General features: G+C 43.2%; 1 protein-coding gene across 1 annotated transcript; it reads right to left on the reverse strand.

Annotated features, from left to right (window-relative positions):
- Positions 1 to 3,275: 3,275 nt before the first annotated feature.
- On the reverse strand, positions 3,276 to 13,824 carry POLR2D (RNA polymerase II subunit D). Its single transcript, XM_039253216.1, has 4 exons — positions 13,707 to 13,824; positions 8,289 to 8,469; positions 5,151 to 5,246; positions 3,276 to 3,706 (listed from the first exon to the last, which is right to left on the reverse strand). The coding sequence occupies exons 1-4, from the start codon at positions 13,777 to 13,779 to the stop codon at positions 3,628 to 3,630; spliced, it is 429 nt and encodes a 142-aa protein (XP_039109147.1). The 5' UTR covers positions 13,780 to 13,824; the 3' UTR covers positions 3,276 to 3,627.
- Positions 13,825 to 18,842: the final 5,018 nt, after the last annotated feature.

Here is an 18,842-nt window from a genome sequence, read left to right on the forward strand (position 1 = left end):
AGGCTCCAGGCTCTGAGCTGCCAGCACAGAACCTGACGTGGGGCTCGAACCCACAAACCGTAAGATCATGACCTGAGCCGAAGTTGGACACTTAACTGACTGAGCCACCCAGGCACCCCTAAATGTCTTTTTTTAATCTTTATTTTTGAGAGAGAGCGAAAACGAGTGGCGAAGGGCAGAGAGAGAGGGAGACACAGAACCCGCAAAGCGGGCTCCAGGCTCTGAGCTGTTAGCCCAGAGCCCGATGCAGGGCTCAAAGTTGTGAACAAGATCATGACCTGAGCCAAAGTTGACACTCAACTGACTGAGCCACACAAGGGTCCCAACAGTTTTTTAAAAATGCATGCTTTTCATTTCAATGAAGTGTCAAGCTGTTTTCAACTGCTTCCTAACAAAAATAGAGAGGACACAAATATTACAAATGTTATGTTAAATGTAGGTGATGATAGGTGATCAATGTACTGGTCTTTAAGCTTCTGTTTAAACTTTTCATAATAAAAAGTTGAAAAAAAAGTCACACCACTGGCATATCCTGTGGGCTTCAAAATTTTTTGCTTTTTGTAAAGTTTGTTTCTTTATATTGCCAAATAGTATTTAGCCATTTGGATATACATTTTCTTTATCCATCAGTTGGTGGGCATTCAGATCGTTTCGTTTGGGGTTATTATGAGTAACACTGCAGTGATTACTCACATGCAAGTCTTTATGTAGGCATTAGTGCTTTTGCAAATAAAGTTAAAACATTAATGCTGGGTAAGAATGGCTTGTGTTGCTCAGGCTCCATTCAGTAACAGTTTTCAAACTTTAAGTCTAATAACCTTTAATAAACCCAGAATGACTACAGTTTTCAGACAAGCTTCTTCCAGTTAACTGAGCTTTCTGACGGTGTGACAATTTGACATCTTTCAGCTTTAATGCTGAGTAGGTTTTGTTTCTGCTTTTGCAAACATAGTGCAGTGAGCCTCACAATGTTTCAGATGATTAGATTTTGCCGGATCTCCTAAGGATTCTGTAAGACGTGGTCTGGGACTGTAGAAAACAATGTCCACCAGAATGTTAACCAGACTTTGAATCTATAACGTAGCATGACATTGCTTTCACAAATAGTTCCCTAATATGTTGTTTTTTCCTAGTACCTCTAATCATCTTCGTACCATTTATCAGTACCCAACTCTATGCCGGGCCCATGACATGCATCAGTACTCTCAGGCAGCTCACCGATTACTGGCACATGGGCACCACTGCACTGCACACAGGCCTGGATGGTCCCTGAGGTCTGCTCTCCAGGGCCCTTCTGTCTGTGCCACTACTTGGTGCCAACCTGCACATGTTACTGCCTCTCTTTAAAAACAATTCTACAGGGGCGCCTGGGTGGCTTAGTCGGTTGAGCGTCCGACTTTCGCTTAGGTCATGATCTCGCGGTTCGTGGGTTCGAGGCCCGCGTCGGGCCCTGTGCTGACTGCCGGCTCAGAGCCTGGAGCGTGTTTCAGAGTCTGTGTCTCCCTCTCTCTCTGACCCTCCCCTGCTCACGCTCTCTCTCTCTCTCCCAGAAATAAATAAAAATATTTAAAAAAAAAATAAAAATAAAAAATAAAAAAAATAAAAACAATTCTACAGATCGAAGTAATCTGGTTTTCACAGCCTCATACCAGTACCAGCAGTATGCTACCCAAGTCTTGCACTAAATTCTATCAAGTGAGCGAGCTAAGCACCTATGTATACATGTTCATTTGACCGAGATCCTAATACGAGCTAACACTTATTGGGGCATTTATTTATATATATGTCAGACGCTAATTAGGCTCTTTTTAGTAAACTTCTCAAAATTGTCTATGAAACAGGTACGATTATTATCCACATTTTATAACTCAGCACACTGATGAGTCTCAAAGAAGTGAAAATGCCAAGGATGAAAAGATGATTTCCTTCAAATACAAAGTTTATTTTTGCCTTAGCCAGCGCATATCAAACTATTTTTTTTAATTTTAATTTTATTTTTAAGTAAACTCTACACCACATGAGGATTAAACTCACGACCACAAGATCAAGAATCATATGCTCTACTGACGGAGTCAGCCAGGCACCCAAACTATCTTAACTTTTAAAAGCTAACTTTTTTGGGGCCTCTGGCAAGCTCAGTTGGTAGAGCATGCGACTCTTGATCTCTGAGTCAGGAGTTCAAGTCCGACAATGGATGTGGAGCCTATTTAAAAAAGAAAAAAAAAAAGGTAACTCTGTTGTCTCCAACTTTTTTTTTTTGGATCATACATTCATCTGGAGCCAACAAGTGCTCCAAAGAAAAATCTCCAAATTGTGAAGTAAACAGGCATATTTCCTTTCAGCTAAAAAATTAACTATTTTTCCCTTTCGGTGAGCAGCGCGGACGCCGTGGATAAACCTCACTGGCCACGATACGGCCGCTGCACCATGTTCCCATGTGCAGCTACTAAAGGGTTTCTCGACTAGCTTTACAGCAAGAGCCTGCCCTGTGGTGGCCCGTGAAGAGGCGGGTGCCCTCCTTGCAGGTCACCGCAGCAAAGAGCACCTGCGGCTGGGCAGCAAGCCAGAGGTTTGGACTCGGTGCCCCAGACAAGGACTCTTCAAAGTGTCAGACCTCCCAGTCTGGACTATGAAGGAAAAAGATCTTAATCTGGGAGTGAAAAAACAGTGCTCAAGGACCACTGCCTCCAAACCAACATTCTCCAACAGTCCAAGAAAAAAGGCCAAGTACCCATCTGCAAGGCTACGGGCCCCACGTTTGGCAGTTCTCCTCAGGTGTAACCACTTCCCAGCGAGCTTCTTCCTGGACTTCCGGGTTAAGCACAATGATGCCAATGCTGTCTCACAGTCATGACTCTCCTCCTTTCTTTGAGAACTTTAAATGAGGATACAGATCTGGTTTAATTCTTCCTTTTGTATTTATATTTGGGGACCCCTGTTTGGGCTGTTTTGTTTTTTGTTTAAGTAGGCTCCATGCCCAACATGGGGCTTGAACTCATGGGCCTGGGATCAAGAGTTGTATGCTATACAGCCTGAGCCAGCCAGGTGCCCCTTAATTCTTCCTTTTGCACTGAGATAAGACTACTGTTTCCTATATCAGTTTTATACATTCAATTATAGTTTTAAGAACTATAAACACATTGAAATTATTAAAAATGAAATCTTAGGAATCAAAAATAACACAAAGGTTAAAAAGATAAAATCTCAAAAGGGGGCACCTGGCTGGCTTAGCCAGTAGAGCATGTGACAATTGATCTTGTGCTCCTGAGTTAAAGCCCCATGCTGGGAGTAGAGATTACTCAAAAAAAAAAAAAAAAAAAAAAAAAAAAAACTTAAAAAAAAAGTTTTAGAAATAACACAGGGGCCAAAACCGTGGTATGAGGTAGTCAACAGTGTAGCTTATGTGCACATCACCCCATCTCATCCTCCCAAGAGGCAAGGTCAGGTTATCATGGTCCAATAGTCAAGTCCGACACAGCAACCTAAACCAAGACCAAGCTGGGCTGTTCTGTCCGAAGGAGGCCCAAGTGTCTTCTGCAAGAGAATTTCTGTTTAAGGCAGCTCCAGCCCCTGGGACAGCAGTGCTGGGCTGTGGATGCAGTTCCCTCAGCAGAATGGTATTGGAGCTCAGTACTGAAAGCTGCGCTTGGTCTGGATATCATCGAGGATCTGCTGCAGCTCCTCATCTTCAAACCGCCCCTCCAGGCTACAAGAAAACCAAAAGAAGTTATCCCAGCACCCAGCAGTGTTCCCGATCTCTTTTTAACACATGCTAATCTCTGAGCACCCGTGCCCACTTCTCCATTTACTTCTAACTGCGGACACTTCTACCCTTTGAGCTATATCTCCTCCGTGCCGTTCCTTTTAGAAACATAATGAAGGGTTTTAGGGGCACCTGGGTGGCTCAGTGGGTTAAGCGTCCGACTTGGCTCAGGTCATGATCTTACGGTTTGTGGGTTCAAGCCCCACGTCGGGCTCTGTGCTAACAGCTAGCTCAGAGCCCGGAGCCTCCTTCAGATTCTGTGTCTCCCTCTCTCTCTGACCCTCCCCTGCTCATGCTGTGTCTCTCTCTCTCTCTCTCAGAAATAAATAAAAACGTTAAAAAATTAAAAAAAAAAAACATAATGAAGGGTTTCAAAGATTTAAAAAAGTATAGAAAAGAAGTTAACCTTAAGAGTTACCCCTATTTGATTTAGATTTCTTTGATAAACACAGAACAAATTAATGAATGGCTCTGTGTATGCTCTCCTATTGCAATACCTTCCCCAGAATTAACCATTATGCTAAATTTGGTATTTATCATTTCTATACATATTTTATACCTACTCTATATATATCTAAGCCATACGCATCACTGTTTTGTTTTTTTTAATTTTTTTTTTTTTTAATGTTTTATTTATTTCTAGGAGAGAGAGAGACAGCGCGAGCAGGGGAGGGTCAGAGAGAGAGGGAGACACAGAATCTGAAGCAGGGTCCAGACTCCGAGCTGGCAGTCAGCACAGAGCCCGACGCGGGGCACGAACCCACAAACCGCGAGATCATGACCTAAGCGAAAGTCGGACGCTTAACCGACTAAGCCACCCAGGCGCCCCTGCATCACTGTTTTTATACTTTATAAGAAATGGCATCATTCTATATGTATCCTTCTACAATTTTTTTCACTCCAAACTCATTTTGGTATTTGTTGATATTATTCCATGTTGTTCCATGGAACAACTATATAAATGATTTATTTATTCACACTCTTGTTGACTGTCAAGTTCTATGACCACTAACACTGCAGTAATAAGCATTAGAATACATGCCTCCTTATGAACTGTATGAGCTGCTTTTAGGGCATGTACCCAGGAGTGGATCTGGAGGTCACAGTGGATAATCATCTTTAACTCTACTAGATGCAGGTCATTTGTTCTCCAAAGGGACTGTACTAACGTGCACTCCTACCATCATTGGATGAAAGATTCAGCTGTTCCACATTTTTGCTAACAGTTGGGGGGCTATGAAACCAACACTTTCACACTCTGTTAAGAAAGGCACTCCAATGAATGTTGGTGATATCTGTCCAGATTTTAAATGCACACTGTTTAGACACACTAATCCTACCTGTAGGATCTATCCTACACTCAGAACTTAGCACGGCTGGTACTAACCTTGGGATCAGAGCCTTCGACTCCTCGGCAGTCTCTGGGCAAAGATTGGCCAAACAGGCCAACTCAAACTTATGAAGCTTCTTCTGGAGCAACAAGCTGATCGTGGAGTAGAGAACCAAAACAAACAAAAATCAAAGAATGGTGATTAGGAAAAAGAGAACCCAAGATACTTAGCAAGAAGGAAAAAAAAAGCAAAGCACTTGCAATCTTTCCATATGGTTAGTTTGGCTGCAAAATCCCGCTTTCAAATAATTTCCTGTTCTGTTCCTAGAGAACAGGAAGTTACAGTGAAACCAGACAGAGACCACACAAGAGCAGAGCACACAGAAGAGAAGCCCTGCTGTGGTAACATCTGAAAACCCACCACCTATGCCTTAAGGACTACACAACCTTCCCCCTAGGAATTTATTTTGTTGTTCTCTGCCCCCTTGTTTGGGTATTCGGACTTGGAGGAAATTCTCTTAACTTTACCTACAAAATAAATATGGGCAGACCTTACTTTGTACAAATGTGTGTGCAAACAGCATCTTATTTTAAAATGCACAGTTCTAGTTCAAACTGTATAAAACACTGTCAAATCCTATCTTGGGTTTTCACACATCTAGCTCTTAAAAGAGAGCTCATCCACGGTGGACTAGGGTTTCAGAACACACCTTAAACGTCTGTTCAGAGACAAAACTTACTGTGCTTATCATTCTATTAGAAGCATTATTAGTTATCACACAAAATTTAGAAAACACAGGACAGAAAAATAAAAGCTCCCCACATCACCGCCTAAACAAAATCATTATTATCTTAGTGTACCATTCCAAACACTTTTCTGTTTTAGAATATACACTCATACATTCTCTTTCATCATTTTTTGTCTCTTAAAGAGCTATATTCATTTCCTAAAGAAAACACTGTAAACTTAGTTACATGGGAAGAGGTTTATAAAGAAGTACAGAGTAGGTATGTGCATGGAGGGGTCTGTTTTAAAATGAATATATGCTTATTTATAAACAATACAAAAATATCAAAAAAGTGAAGATAACCTGAAATCCTACCCAGAAATAACTAGTGTTTTCATGGAAATCAGCTTCCCCTCCTCTATAATTTTTAAAATAAAGGAATCATAACAAATGTCATTCTGTGACTGGCCTTTTTTCATTCAACAACACAGTAGCTGTTTTCTTTTAGTACACACATAACTCCACCCTGAACATGGCATTCCGCTAAAAGGCTGTGCCGTAATTTATGTATCAAATCTCCTGCTGTTGAATGTTTCAATGATTCATTTTAAGTAATGCTTTTTGAACATCATATGGACTTCTTTGTGTATTTGATTGGTTACCGTGTGATTTAGTTTTGAGTACTATATATTGTTTTTAAAAGATTTAATTTTTAAGTTGTCTCTATGCCATGTGGGGCTCTAAGTTACAACCTTGAGATCAAAGCCAAACCAAGCACCCCAATTACCGTGTGTTTTAAAGATAAATTCCTGGAAGTCGAATTATCCAGAGAATATGAATGTCTTTTTTATTTTTCTTAAGTTTATTTATTTATTTTGAAAAAGAGAGCACAAGAGAGAGAACAAGCAGGGGAGGGGCAGAGAGAAAAGGGAACAGAGGATCCACAGAAGTGGGCTCTGTGCTGACAGCAGAAAGATCAGTACAGGGCTTGAACTCAAGAACTGCGAGATCATGACCTCAGCTGAAATCAAGAGTCGGACACTTAACCAAAGGAGCCACCCAGGAAACCCTCTTTTTAATCTTTTCAAATCTACGTAGTTCTTTTACCATTTTTTTTATTTCCTTGAAGATGAGCATTATTTCATGTGAATTAGCTAGCCATTTGAAGTACTGATTCAAATTAAGCCTCTAACTGGAGACTGTATCCATTTTTAAAAACTGATGTCATGTCTTTCTTAATTATTTGTTGGAGTTTTCAATATTAAGAATATCAATTCTTTCCTAGTTTATTTATTACTTATATTTTGCATACGGCATTATATTTGATGTAGGAGAGTTTAAAGATATTTACGTAAATTCATTTATTCATTCAATATTTATTTAGTGCCTACAGGGGCGCCTGGGTGGCTTAGTTGGTTAAGCGTCCGACTTTCGCATAGGTCATGGTCTCGCGGTTCGTGGGTTCGAGCACCGCGTCGGGCTCTGTGCTGACTGCCAGCTCAGAGCCTGGAGCCTGATTCAGATTCTGTGTCTCCCTCTCTCTCTGACCCTCCCCTGCTCACGCTATCTCTCTCTCCTAGAAATAAATAAAAAACATTAAAAAAAAAATATTTATTTAGTGCCTACGATGAGGCTGTCACTGAGTATGACCAAGTTCCTGCCCTCACAAATCTTATTATATTCAACTAAAGTGAATCAAGTTTCACCATATTTAAATTCCTATTAACCACAGCCAAAATAATACATATATTCACTCATACTGTCACATAACACTTTTATTCACCATGGTTTATATTAAAATCCTTAATTCCTTAGGAATTAAGTTTGGTGTAAGATACAGTGTTCAAGGGCACCTGGGTGGCTCAGTTAAGCGGTCAACTCTTGGTTTCGGCTCAGGTCATGATCTCACTGTTTGCGAGTTCGAGCCCTGCGTAGGGCTCTGTGCTGACAACTCAGAGCCTGGAGCCTGTTTTGGATTCTGTGTCTCCCTCTCTCTCTGCCCCTCCCCTGCTCACACTCTTGTCTCTCTCTCTCTCAAAAATAAACAAACATAAAAAAATTTTAATAAAAATAAAAATTAAATTAAAAATAAAAGATCCTGAATGAAGACACTCCAGGTGAAAAATAAATAAGCCCATTCTATTAACCGCCCCCCCCCAATCACTTCTGTGTGTTTTTTATAGGTGTATATATATGTGCGAATGCATGGGAAAGATCTGGAAGACTGACAACCAACTGCTAACGGTGGTTACTGTGCAGGAAATTCACTAGGATTTCAGGTACGGGAAACGGTGATCAAAGAGCATTTTAGTCTTCTAAGTTATTTTCAAATTTCTGACAAAGACATGATGTTTCTAACATTCATGGTATAGATGACATCCATGGGATGATGGTGGGGCTGGTGAGGAAAAGCATTTACAAGATGTCCACTGGTTTGGATTAATAAAAACTTTCTTTCAGCACTCACCTACGCACACTGGCAATGGTCTCTCTGTTTTTGAAACGACTGAAGCGGGCTGTGTAATTTAAAGTTTTCATGAAGACCTCAGAAAGTTCCTGCTCATCCTCCGCACTCTCATTCTGTTGCTTTCGATGCTCCAGAAGCATATGAACTTCTGAATTGAGTAGTGTCTCAGCTGTTTCAAACTCTATTTGTGAGAAGCACAAATGTCAGCTGAAAATATTCCTTCAAAAGACAGCTTCTAAATGTTCATTTTGCCTTCAAGATTCAGAGCAAGTTTCTGTCCCTGCATAAATGCACAGGCCTCATATCACACAGCTTTACCTTCATCCAGGCCTGCCTACCACAAGGCACAGTAGAGTTCATGAGACTAAAGTTTAGCTCAGTGGGGTTACAGTTTCTAACATCAAAGAACCTGACCTGCACATGCTATTAAATAATGACACGTCATTATCCTAATTAGGCTACTTACTGATTTCAAAATGGATCGTAACCAACAATTATTTCTCTTTAGCTTGCATGAGCTCGTAATATATTATTCCATACAATATATTCCAGAATACTAACATCACATTCTCAATTTTAATAACTATTACACATTAGGGAGGGCCAAGTGTTTGAATTTTTTTTTTAATGTTTTACTTATTTCTGAGAGAGAGAGAGAAAGAGAGATACAGCATGACCAGGGGAGGGTCAGAAAGAGAGGGAGACACAGAACCTGAAACAGGCTCCAGGCTCTGAGCTAGCTGTCAGCACAGAGCCCGACACGGGGCTTGAACCCATGAACCGTGAGATCATGATCCGAGCTGAAGTCGGAGGCTTAAGTGACTGAGCCACCCAGGCGCCCCAGGGAGGGCCAAATGTTTAGCAACAAAACATTAATAATGCACCCCCAATTCTATTTTTGTACCTATACAAATCCACTATCTACTCATTCACCAAATTACATACTAGGCATTGGGCCTGAGGCTGGAAGTCCCTACTTCCCAGATTTCACAGTCTTATGTAGTTTACCAACTAAGCCTACTTCAAATATTTACCATCACACAAATCTCCTGCCCTTAATACTCATTTATTTTTTTAGTTTCAAGTTTTTATTTAAATTCTAGTGAATTAACATACAGTGTAATATTAGTTTCAAGCATATAATTTAGGGATTCATCACTCATACACAACACCCAGTACTCATCACAAATGCCCTACTTAATACCCATCACCCATTTAACCCATCCCCCGCCTCTCACAGGTTCATAAATTTGAGCCCTGCATGGGGCTCACTGGTGTCAGCCTGTCAGCTCAGAGGCCACTTCTGATCCTCTGGTCCCTCTCTCTCTGCCTTCCCCCACTTGTGCCCTCTTGCTCTCAAAAATAAAAAATAAACATTAAAAAGTCCTCTGGGGCACGTGGATGGTTCAATCGGTTAAACACCCAACTCTTAATTTTGGCTCAGGTCATAATCTCAAGGTTTGTCGAGTTTGAGCCCCACACTGGGTGAGATCATGACTTGAGCCGAAGTTGGACACTTAACTGACTGAGCCACCCAGGCGCCCCTAGCAATTACTGCTTTTAAGACTCCTGGAAAATTGGCCATGTGAGATATGCCTCCCTTTCTGTACCAAACAAAATTTACCTGTTAAATGTAACAGAACAGAATTTACGGGACAGCAGGAGACCAGTCACCTGTTCCTATTCTTTACTGAGGATGATGTCCAAATACTATTTATACATCACTTTCACTCCTTTCAAACAATGAAAGGTCAGAGCACCCAAACTATGCATATTATTCTTTCTCTGCACTGATATTTTAAGAACCACAGCCACATTTATTAATCCAAATTATTTATCAATTCCTTGTATCTCAACTGGAAATTTTCCTTTTAATTAAAAAAAAATTTTTTTAATGTGTGTTTATTTTTGAGAGAGAGAGAACACACAGGGGAGGGCCACAGAGAGGGAGACACTGAATCCCACACAGGTTCCAGGCTCTGAGCTGTCAGCACAGAGTTCGATGTGGGGCTCCAACTCACAAATCATGAGATCATGACCTGAGCTGAAGTTGGACACTTAACTGACTGAGCCACCAAGGCGCCCCTCAACTGGGAATTTTGAGGACCCTTCATTACAACCATTATGATAAAGGTAGCAATTTCAGATGGTGCTCTTATACTACACACATTTTTCTCTCTAGTACAAAATGTTAGGGTATGTCTTTAATTGAGGGAGGGAGGGAGGGACTTTTCGGAAAAAATGTCTTACTGACTAATTTTTTCAGTAGAATTGCTGTTAATTATATCACACGGATAAAGGACAAATTTTATTTTCCAGCAAACATGCTGTGAAAACTACCTCTACAGATTCAGATACTTTCAGTGACCTCATCCATTCTTTGTGTCCTACAATGAATTAGCACACATTTGTTTGCTTTCTATCTATAGCAAAGGCTTTATCTTTTAAATACTTACTGTTGTTTCTATAGATCTTCACTTTTTTTTTAAATGTTTTTTTGTTTGTTTTTTTTTAATTTCTGAGAGAGAAAGAGAGAGAGAGCGAGCGAGCACCAGAACGAGCAGGGAAGGGTCAGAGAGAGGGAGACACAGAATCTGAAACAGGCTCCAGGCTCTGAGCTGGCTGTCAGCACAGAGCCCGATGCGGGTCTCGAACCCACGAACCGCGAGATCGTGACCTGAGCCGAAGTCGGATGCTTAACCAACCGAGTTATCCAGGTGCCCCTTTTTAAATTCTTTTTAATGTTTTATTTATTTCTGAGAGAGAGAGAGGCAGCATGAGCAAGGGAAGGTCAGAGAGAGAGGGAGACACAGAATCTAAAGCAGGCTCCAGGCTCTGAGCTAGCTGTCAGCACACAGCCCAACGCGGGACTCAAACCCATGAACCGCGAGATCATGACCTGAGCTGAAGTTGGGCGCTCCACCGACTGAGCCACCCAAGCGCCCCCTCTTCACATTTTTTTTAAAGTAAAGTCTACCCCCACCATAGGGCCTTAACTCATGACCCTCAACCCCCAGAGTCGCATGCTCTACTGGCTGAGCAACCCAGATGCCCCATCTTCACATGTTCTAAACTATGTAATAAACACTGCGCATCCCCACGAGCTGAGAGGTCAAAGATAACAGGTATTCAGAACCCTGACACACTGTTATTTGACAGAATCTAAGATCTAATTATTCTGAACTCAATAAAATTTTCATGTGTACCAGATGCTACCTGCGTTTATCAAAGCATAAATAAAAAGTACCTAGATAAAACCTATGCACAATAAGTTGGTTTAATTTATCATACATTAAGAAAGCCATCTCTGTCTCAGTTATTACACTTAAAAAAACACATAAACTTCTATACGCCAGAAACGTCCATGAAGCTATCCTATGGAAATATTTGACCTTGAGCCTATAAAATAAAAAACTGGAAGCCACCTATATCCTACCAACAGATAAATAGTATTATGGTAAACCACTAAGTATATCTAGCCCTTTAAAAGACCAAGACAGGAGTGCCTGGCTGGTTCAGTCAGCAGAGCACACAACTCTTGACCTCTGGGTCATGAGTTCAAGCCCCACCCCCTCCCCGGTTGGGCCTTGAGTTTAAAAAAAAAAGATAGTTCTACATAATATATTGTCAAAAATTTCTTTTTTTAATGCTTATTCATTTTTAAGAGAAACACAGTGCGAGCAGGGGAGGGGCAGAAAGAGGAGACAGTATCCGAAGCAGGCTCGCTGAACTGTCAGCACAGAGCATGATGCGGGGCTCAAACTCAAGAACCATGAGATCATGACCTGGCCACCCTGATATCGTCAAAAAAAAATTTTTCATTTTTTTTTTATTTAAAAAAAAAATTTTTTTTTAACGTTTTATTTATTTCTAGGAGAGAGAGAGAGACAGCGTGAGCAGGGGAGGGCCAGAGAGAGAGGGTGTCACAGACTGAAACAGGCTCCAGGCTCCGAGCTGGCAGTCAGCACAGAGCCCGATGCCGGGCTCGAACCCACGAACCGCGAGATCATGACCTAAGCGAAAGTCGGACGCTTAACCGACTAAGCCACCCAGGCGCCCCGATATCGTCAAAATTTTTAAAGGCTGCAGCATTTCTTTCATATAATCTCATTTTTACAAAGAAAACAGTGTATGTACATATTAATAAGTAAGCATGAAATTAGATTGGAAATTGTTTACAGTAGTTTCCTCTGAGTGACAAGGGTGTAGAGTTTCAGTTTTTATTCTGGACATAATAATTTTTAAATTACTGGATAATTTTAAGGTTATTGTTAAGGTGGATACTGTGAAGACTTCCGCCTTTCAGTTTGCATTTGCATTTTCCGGTACGAGTAAAATATGGTTATTTTAAAACCATAAGCTTCTTGCTTATTTTTAGTTTCTAAATTACAAATAAAGTACATCACGCTGCACAAGAAAAGTTCCCTGACAGCGAAATGTGCTGTACTGGCAGTCCTCTGACAAAGGCTCTCCTTGACCAAACTCTGGCCAGGCTCCTCTGAGCCCTCCTTTTGGGCCTCAACCTTGGCCCAGAAAGACTCTAACAAAACACTAACATAATTTCTAACGCCTCAAGGCCACATTCCTAGGTGACTCTAGGCCCCTTTAAAACCTCTGAAAACCGAAGTCTGCCCAAGAAATATACGGTTTCTCCCAGCCAACACCCGAAGACAGGGCCTCGGTCAGTTCACAAGAAGAGCTGTGGGAGACAGGAGTCTCACTCCCGTAAGCGCCAGTTAACAAACCCAAATGGATTTCAAATCGACCAACCCCCCCCCCATCCTGCTTTTTGTAATTTTCCACTCCCCTGACCCTACGGAGACCCCGCCAACCTCCTCCCCATTTCTTCATTCTCCCTTTAAAAGACCCAGTCACCTCTGTGCAAATCGAAGTTGAGTTCAGTCCAAGCGAGCCTCTTTTTCCTATTGCAACCTTACATTACCCCCTATTTTTCTTTTTAATAGGCTCCATGCCCAATGTGGGGCTTGAACTCATGACCCAGAGATCAAGAGTCGCATGCTCTACCGACTGAGGCAGCCAAGCGCCCACGAATGTATTAATGATTAACGATGACGTCCTTGCCACTTTAGGGTCGGTTTTGCTCAGCCTCGCCACATCCCTGCAGCACCTCGCAATTTACCGGGTAAGAGAAATTACTTAAATGAGCAGCAAGAAGTTGCTCAGGGACAGCGGGGGGCTGGGCGCCGACGGTTCCAAGGCAGCAGGCGTGGAATCCGACTGGCCGCTCTCGAAGAACAGTGGCGGTGCGGGCCCAGGCCCCTCCCACGGCCGCATCCCCCATCCTCCCGGCCCCTCTCTACGCCCCGGGCCCGCCCCGCCGCCCGCCACAGCCCGGCCACGCCAGGCCTGAGGCGACCACGCGGGACACCGGGGGCCGTCGCGCAACCCCAGCCCCACCTTTGGGAAAGATAAGCTGTGAGGCATCCTCCTCTACGTCGCCGGCCCGCGGGTCGCTACCGCCGGCCGCCATCGCTACGGAACGCCACACAACTCCGCGGGTCCAGCTCACACCGCCGGAAGCGGAAGCGCGGAAGAGCGGAAGCGCGGGTCCTGGTCACGGAAGGGGCGTGGTCGTAGAGGGTGGGGTGGGCGTGGTCGTAGAGGGTGGGGTGGGCGTGGTCGTAGAGGGTGGGGTGGGCGGGTCGGGGAAGGAGGCTGTTGTGGCTGACGAGGGCGGCGGAGTCCCGGGTCTTTATGGGGGTCCCTTTGCCGCGTGTTCTCGGACTGCTCACTTGGCCTTTATGAACCTCAGCTTCCTCCCCTGTCGGAAGGCCTGCTTCCCGGAGCCGGGGAAAGGATTAGCTGAAATGCAGGAACGCGCTAATTGACCCTAGGAACTCCCCTTGATGGAAAGCTGGGTTAGTGAGACGCCGAAAACATACAGTGGAATTTCTTTGAACGCTTAGGTATTTTAAAAAATGTGATTGATTTGTAGTGAATTATTCTGATACTTCTGAGCACGTGGAAAGTGATGCTGAGAGACCTTTAATACATCTGTTGGAACATTTGGATGATACAGAGAAAAGTAAGCAAATTAAAAACCATGCTGTTTTCAGCTTCAGAGAAAATAGAAGATTGTACAACAAAGGAAATAAGTAGGGCATGACTTGTCTCTGTGATGTGTTTAGCTAATCATTTAGACTGTGTTTACAAAAGATGAATTCCAGGGCGCCGTGGTTGGCTCAGTCGGATAAGCCTGGGACTTCACAGGTCATGATCTCCCAGTTCATAAGTTCCAGCCCCACATCTGGCTCTCTGCTGTCAGAGCAGAGCCCACTTAGGATCCTCTGTCCCCGTCTCTCTCTCAGCCCCTCCCCTGCTCACGTATGCTCTGTCTCACACAAAAAACATAAGATATTACCAGATAGTATGTAACCTGTATTCTTTTGATTTATAAATAGATGATTTTTACATAATTAATTTGTTGTGTTCTGGAAGAAATGTATTGGGTAAAATAATAGTAGGTTATATAGCATAGGCACACTGTTTCAAAAGGTTTTCCTACACAGTTCGTTGGACATACAGAACAAACATCCTGATGAGGAGTCTGGGGGCATGCAGCAGCTGGGTGTGGGAAATGGGCCTGGAACTCCGTATAGGCCTTTTTATTCCATCTATCCAACCGGCAGGCCTTTAAAAGCATCAAATACCTAATGGACCTTACCATGTGCTAGCCCAGCATCAAGCTGAATACCCAACATTTGGTATCTTCTATCTACACACAGCAGAACAGAAGTCAACAGGTGAAGAAAGAAGGAAGGAGAAAAATAAGGCACACAGTGATGTTTTGCAGGGTGGATGGTCCACAACATTTTCATTCAAGAAACCATTATAAACACTTATGTGGAAAGTCCGGGGTTAAAAAGGTGATTCAGTCATAAATCTGTCCCCACAAGATCACCAAAAGCAGCTGCTGCAAAATCTGGACTTATTTTCCATAATAAAAGACAAAAAGTGGCAAGTGGTAAGAGAAAGGAGAGAAAGTCAAAGAAAATGCTGTAGAAAGATACATAGAGAAAAAAGTTACTTGTGGTGGGAGGCAGGTGAGTCACAAGAGATCTGAGGAGCAGGGGGCTGCCTCTGAAACTGCTCTTTAACATTTAGTCAGGGCCCCTGGGTGGCTCAGTTGGTTAAGCATCCGACTTCGGCTCAGGTCAGATCTCACGGCTCGTGGGTTTGAGCCCCGCATCGGGCTCTGTGCTGACAGCTCAGAGCCTGGAACCTGTTTCGGATTCTGTCTCTCTCTCTCTCTGCCCCTCCCCCACTCATGCTCTGTCTCTCTCTGTCTCAAAAGTAAATAAACTATTTTTTAAAAAAAAAAATTTAGTCAAACAGAGATGGGGGAGGAGTAACATGAATGACATCAGGTACATAAGAGGAATATCACTTTTTTTTTTAACATTTTATTTATTTTTGAGACAGAGAGAGACAGAGCATGAGGGGGGTAGGGGCAGAAAGACAGGGACATACAGAATCCAAAGCAGGCTCCAGGCTCTGAGCTATCAGCGCAGAGCCTGACGCGGGGCTCGAACCCACAAACGTGAGATCATGACCTGAGCCGAAGTCGGAATCTTAACCAACTGAGCCACCCAGGTGCCCCGGAATATTCACTCTAATGTAAATTCATATTTCAGTTTGCTTAAATGTCATTTTAATCACATAATTCTTGGGGAATGAAAGAAAACACTAATTATACAGATCTTATACAAACACGTTTGCTGTAATACATATTTTATTAATGTTGCTCTACATTTTTTCAATCAAAGTAGTAATTTACAACTTTTGTAAACTTTTGGTGTGCTTTTCAAGGAATCTCTTGTAGACTGAGTCACGAGTATCTTTCCTGGACTCAGGTGTTCTGCCCTTGAAATACCATGCTGATGTGTTTCCCAGTTCTCCCTATACTCAAAGCTAATGTATAGAATCTCCCAATTTCACCTATTCTCTCATAAGTTAAAAAAAAAAATCTTGGCACCTGCTGCTGGAAGTGGCCTGGTAAGTGTACAAAGGAAACCAGAGGAAAAAACATGTGACCCCCCTCCCTTTTGCTATTAATACAATCTCTAGAGATACAAAGGAATAGGGATGTGGGGATGGGGGAAGGTTGTGTAATTGCAAACCACCCTTGCCTTCCAGGTACAACTTCCCGGCGGCTTCCCTGGGAGTCCCACTCTTGGATTCTAAAGCCTGTCTGGCCTGTGGCAATGTGATAGGGCAATGTGCCCTGTGCTGGAACTGTCAGGCTCTCCCTGGAAAACCATCTCTTTCTGAGGTCAAGCTGGGCTTACTTTAGCACCCACCCCTTTCAGAAAGCCTGTCCTGACCTGAAGGTCTGAGCATAGTTATGCTTCTTCCTCCATCATGTCCAGAATAGCATATGGTTCCCAGAGGGTTTGATACTTGCCCAGTGGTCCCCATCTACATCTGGCATTGGATGACAGTCCGGATAGTCAGTCATCCAGCCATTGTAATGGTGTGCTGGAGCCAGGGCAAAGCTTTTCCAGCAGGTTACCCTGGAGGTTCACAGTCCTGTCACAAACCCCCAAAAAAGGACTTTTGGCTCAGAGCAGTAACTAGGTGGCTGGCTCATAAATGACAGGACCAAGATTTGAGCTCAGGCCTATCAGACCTCCAGCCTAAAGATTCCAGTATCAGCATCCTGGGCTACTTATTTGGTCAGGAACCAGGATGGGATAAAGAAAGAATGACCATGCTGGGGGTGGCAGGTGGGAGGTTGGATTGGCAGCAGGAAGTTGAGTGGGTGATAGAATGAATTTGAGACCTCTCTCTCCTGTTTGGTTCCCCAGCAATAGGTACAGTCTTGAAACTGGAGGGGGTCACTTGTTTTTCACTTTGCTCTGGCATCAGGACCTCATGGAAACAGAGAGAAAGCAGCAGGCAGACATCCTCAGATTTCAAAATGAGGAAAACACTCAGAAGGGACGGCACTTGCATCCTGTTCCTCAGGACACTACTATGGTCCTTTGTGCAGTATTGGTTCAGAGCCAAGCCCTTCAAGCAGCTCACTGAATAGTATTTCAAAGCCCGGTTTTCAAGCGAGGTCAGACCCAGACTGGTCTGGAAGCAGCTTTAAAGCACCTACCCCACCTCCACTCCCCCAAGAATTAGCCTTGCTGATCTCTGACCAGGTGGCTTAGTTCCCATTTCAAGAGTATAGGATGGCTAAAATAGCAAATGTTATGCTATGCAGATTTTACCACCACCACCACCACCGCCACACACAACCCCCCCCGAAAACACAGTGATATGGAATCCCATGCTGTTTAACTGTAGGCGGTAGTTTAAGATACAGCAGTAATTTCTAGAACCAGAATTTCTTTTTAAGAAACAGAGAATCCCTTGCGGCGCCTGAGTGGCTCAGTTGGTTAAGTGGCCAACTGGCTCAGGTCATGATCTCATGCTTCACGAGTTCAAGCCCTGCCTCAGACTCTGTGCTGACAGCTCAGAGCCTGGAGCCTGCTTCAGATTCTGTATTTTCTTCTCTCTCTTTCTGCCCCTCCACTGTTCACTCTTTCAGTAAAAAATGAACATTTTTTTAAAAATTAAAAAAATAAACAGGAGAACCCCTTTCACACCCTGCAGTGTTATACCAATTTGTGTTTAACCAGTTGCATGTAGTCTGTTTCCAAATTACCTAGCCCTGACAGCACGTATACCTGTAGCCACAGGCTTGAGTTCTGCCAAGTGTAAGGGCCTCAGAACAGTCCCAGCATATGTGTTATTTGTATGTCTGAAAACCTATTGTGGGCCATTGTCTTCAAACACATCACTTTTCCGCACCCCCCCCTCGCCAATAACGTGTTTCCCTTTAACGTAATCAACACTAAGGGGCACCTGGGTGACCCAGTTAAGCATCTGACTCTTGGTTTGGGCTCAGGTCTCAGCCTCACAGTTTGCGAGATGGAGCCCCATGTGAGACTCTGCGCTGACAGTGTGGAGCCTGCTTGGGATTCTCTTGCTTTTCCTCTCTCTGCCCCTCCCCGATTCATGTGCTCTCAAAATAAACAAACTTAAAAAAAAAAAGCAACATTAGACCACACCAGTAAGTCCCAAGATCTTTGCTTGGATTAATGTCACCAAATGATATCTTAAGTTAGAGCATTTCTCCCCTTACCCCTTGTTTTTAGCTTTTTGGATAAGGCCAGTTTCAAAGGAAAATCTGATGAAAACTATGAACCTTCTTTCTAGAAAAATCCAAATTTTAAAGGGTCATGAGCCTCAGTTCAGGAAATTTGGTTCTAAAAACCCCAGTGGCATTGCTACCAACCACACAGGAAAATGAAAGTGCAAATAAAAAAGTACACGGAGGGTCATGATGGACAGCGCGTCACCATGCAGGCAGACTGAACACCGTTGGCTCAGTCCGAGCAGTGTGTGAATCTTGGGTTCGGGGTCGTGAGGCGCAGCTCCATGTGGGCTGCAGAACTTTCTTAAATAAACTAATAAACTTGAAAAAAAAAGAATGTTACTATTCTGGGGGGAGGGTAAAAAAAAAGGCAAGACAAAGAACAG

The sequence above is a fragment of the Hyaena hyaena genome, unplaced genomic scaffold (genome assembly GCF_003009895.1).
Source record: "Hyaena hyaena isolate Hyena2069 unplaced genomic scaffold, ASM300989v1 scaffold_441, whole genome shotgun sequence".
Lineage (NCBI taxonomy): Eukaryota > Metazoa > Chordata > Mammalia > Carnivora > Hyaenidae > Hyaena > Hyaena hyaena.

Excerpts from the sequence above, each read along its gene's own strand:
- POLR2D (XM_039253216.1), bottom strand. The coding sequence starts at position 13,779 with ATGGCGGCCGGCGGTAGCGACCCGCGGGCCGGCGACGTAGAGGAGGAT. Across the intron at positions 8,470-13,706 it reads ACAGCTTATCTTTCCCAAAG|AGTTTGAAACAGCTGAGACA; the intron begins GTGGGGCTGGGG and ends TCTCACAAATAG. Across the intron at positions 5,247-8,288 it reads ACCATTGCCAGTGTGCGTAG|CTTGTTGCTCCAGAAGAAGC; the intron begins GTGAGTGCTGAA and ends CTCCACGATCAG.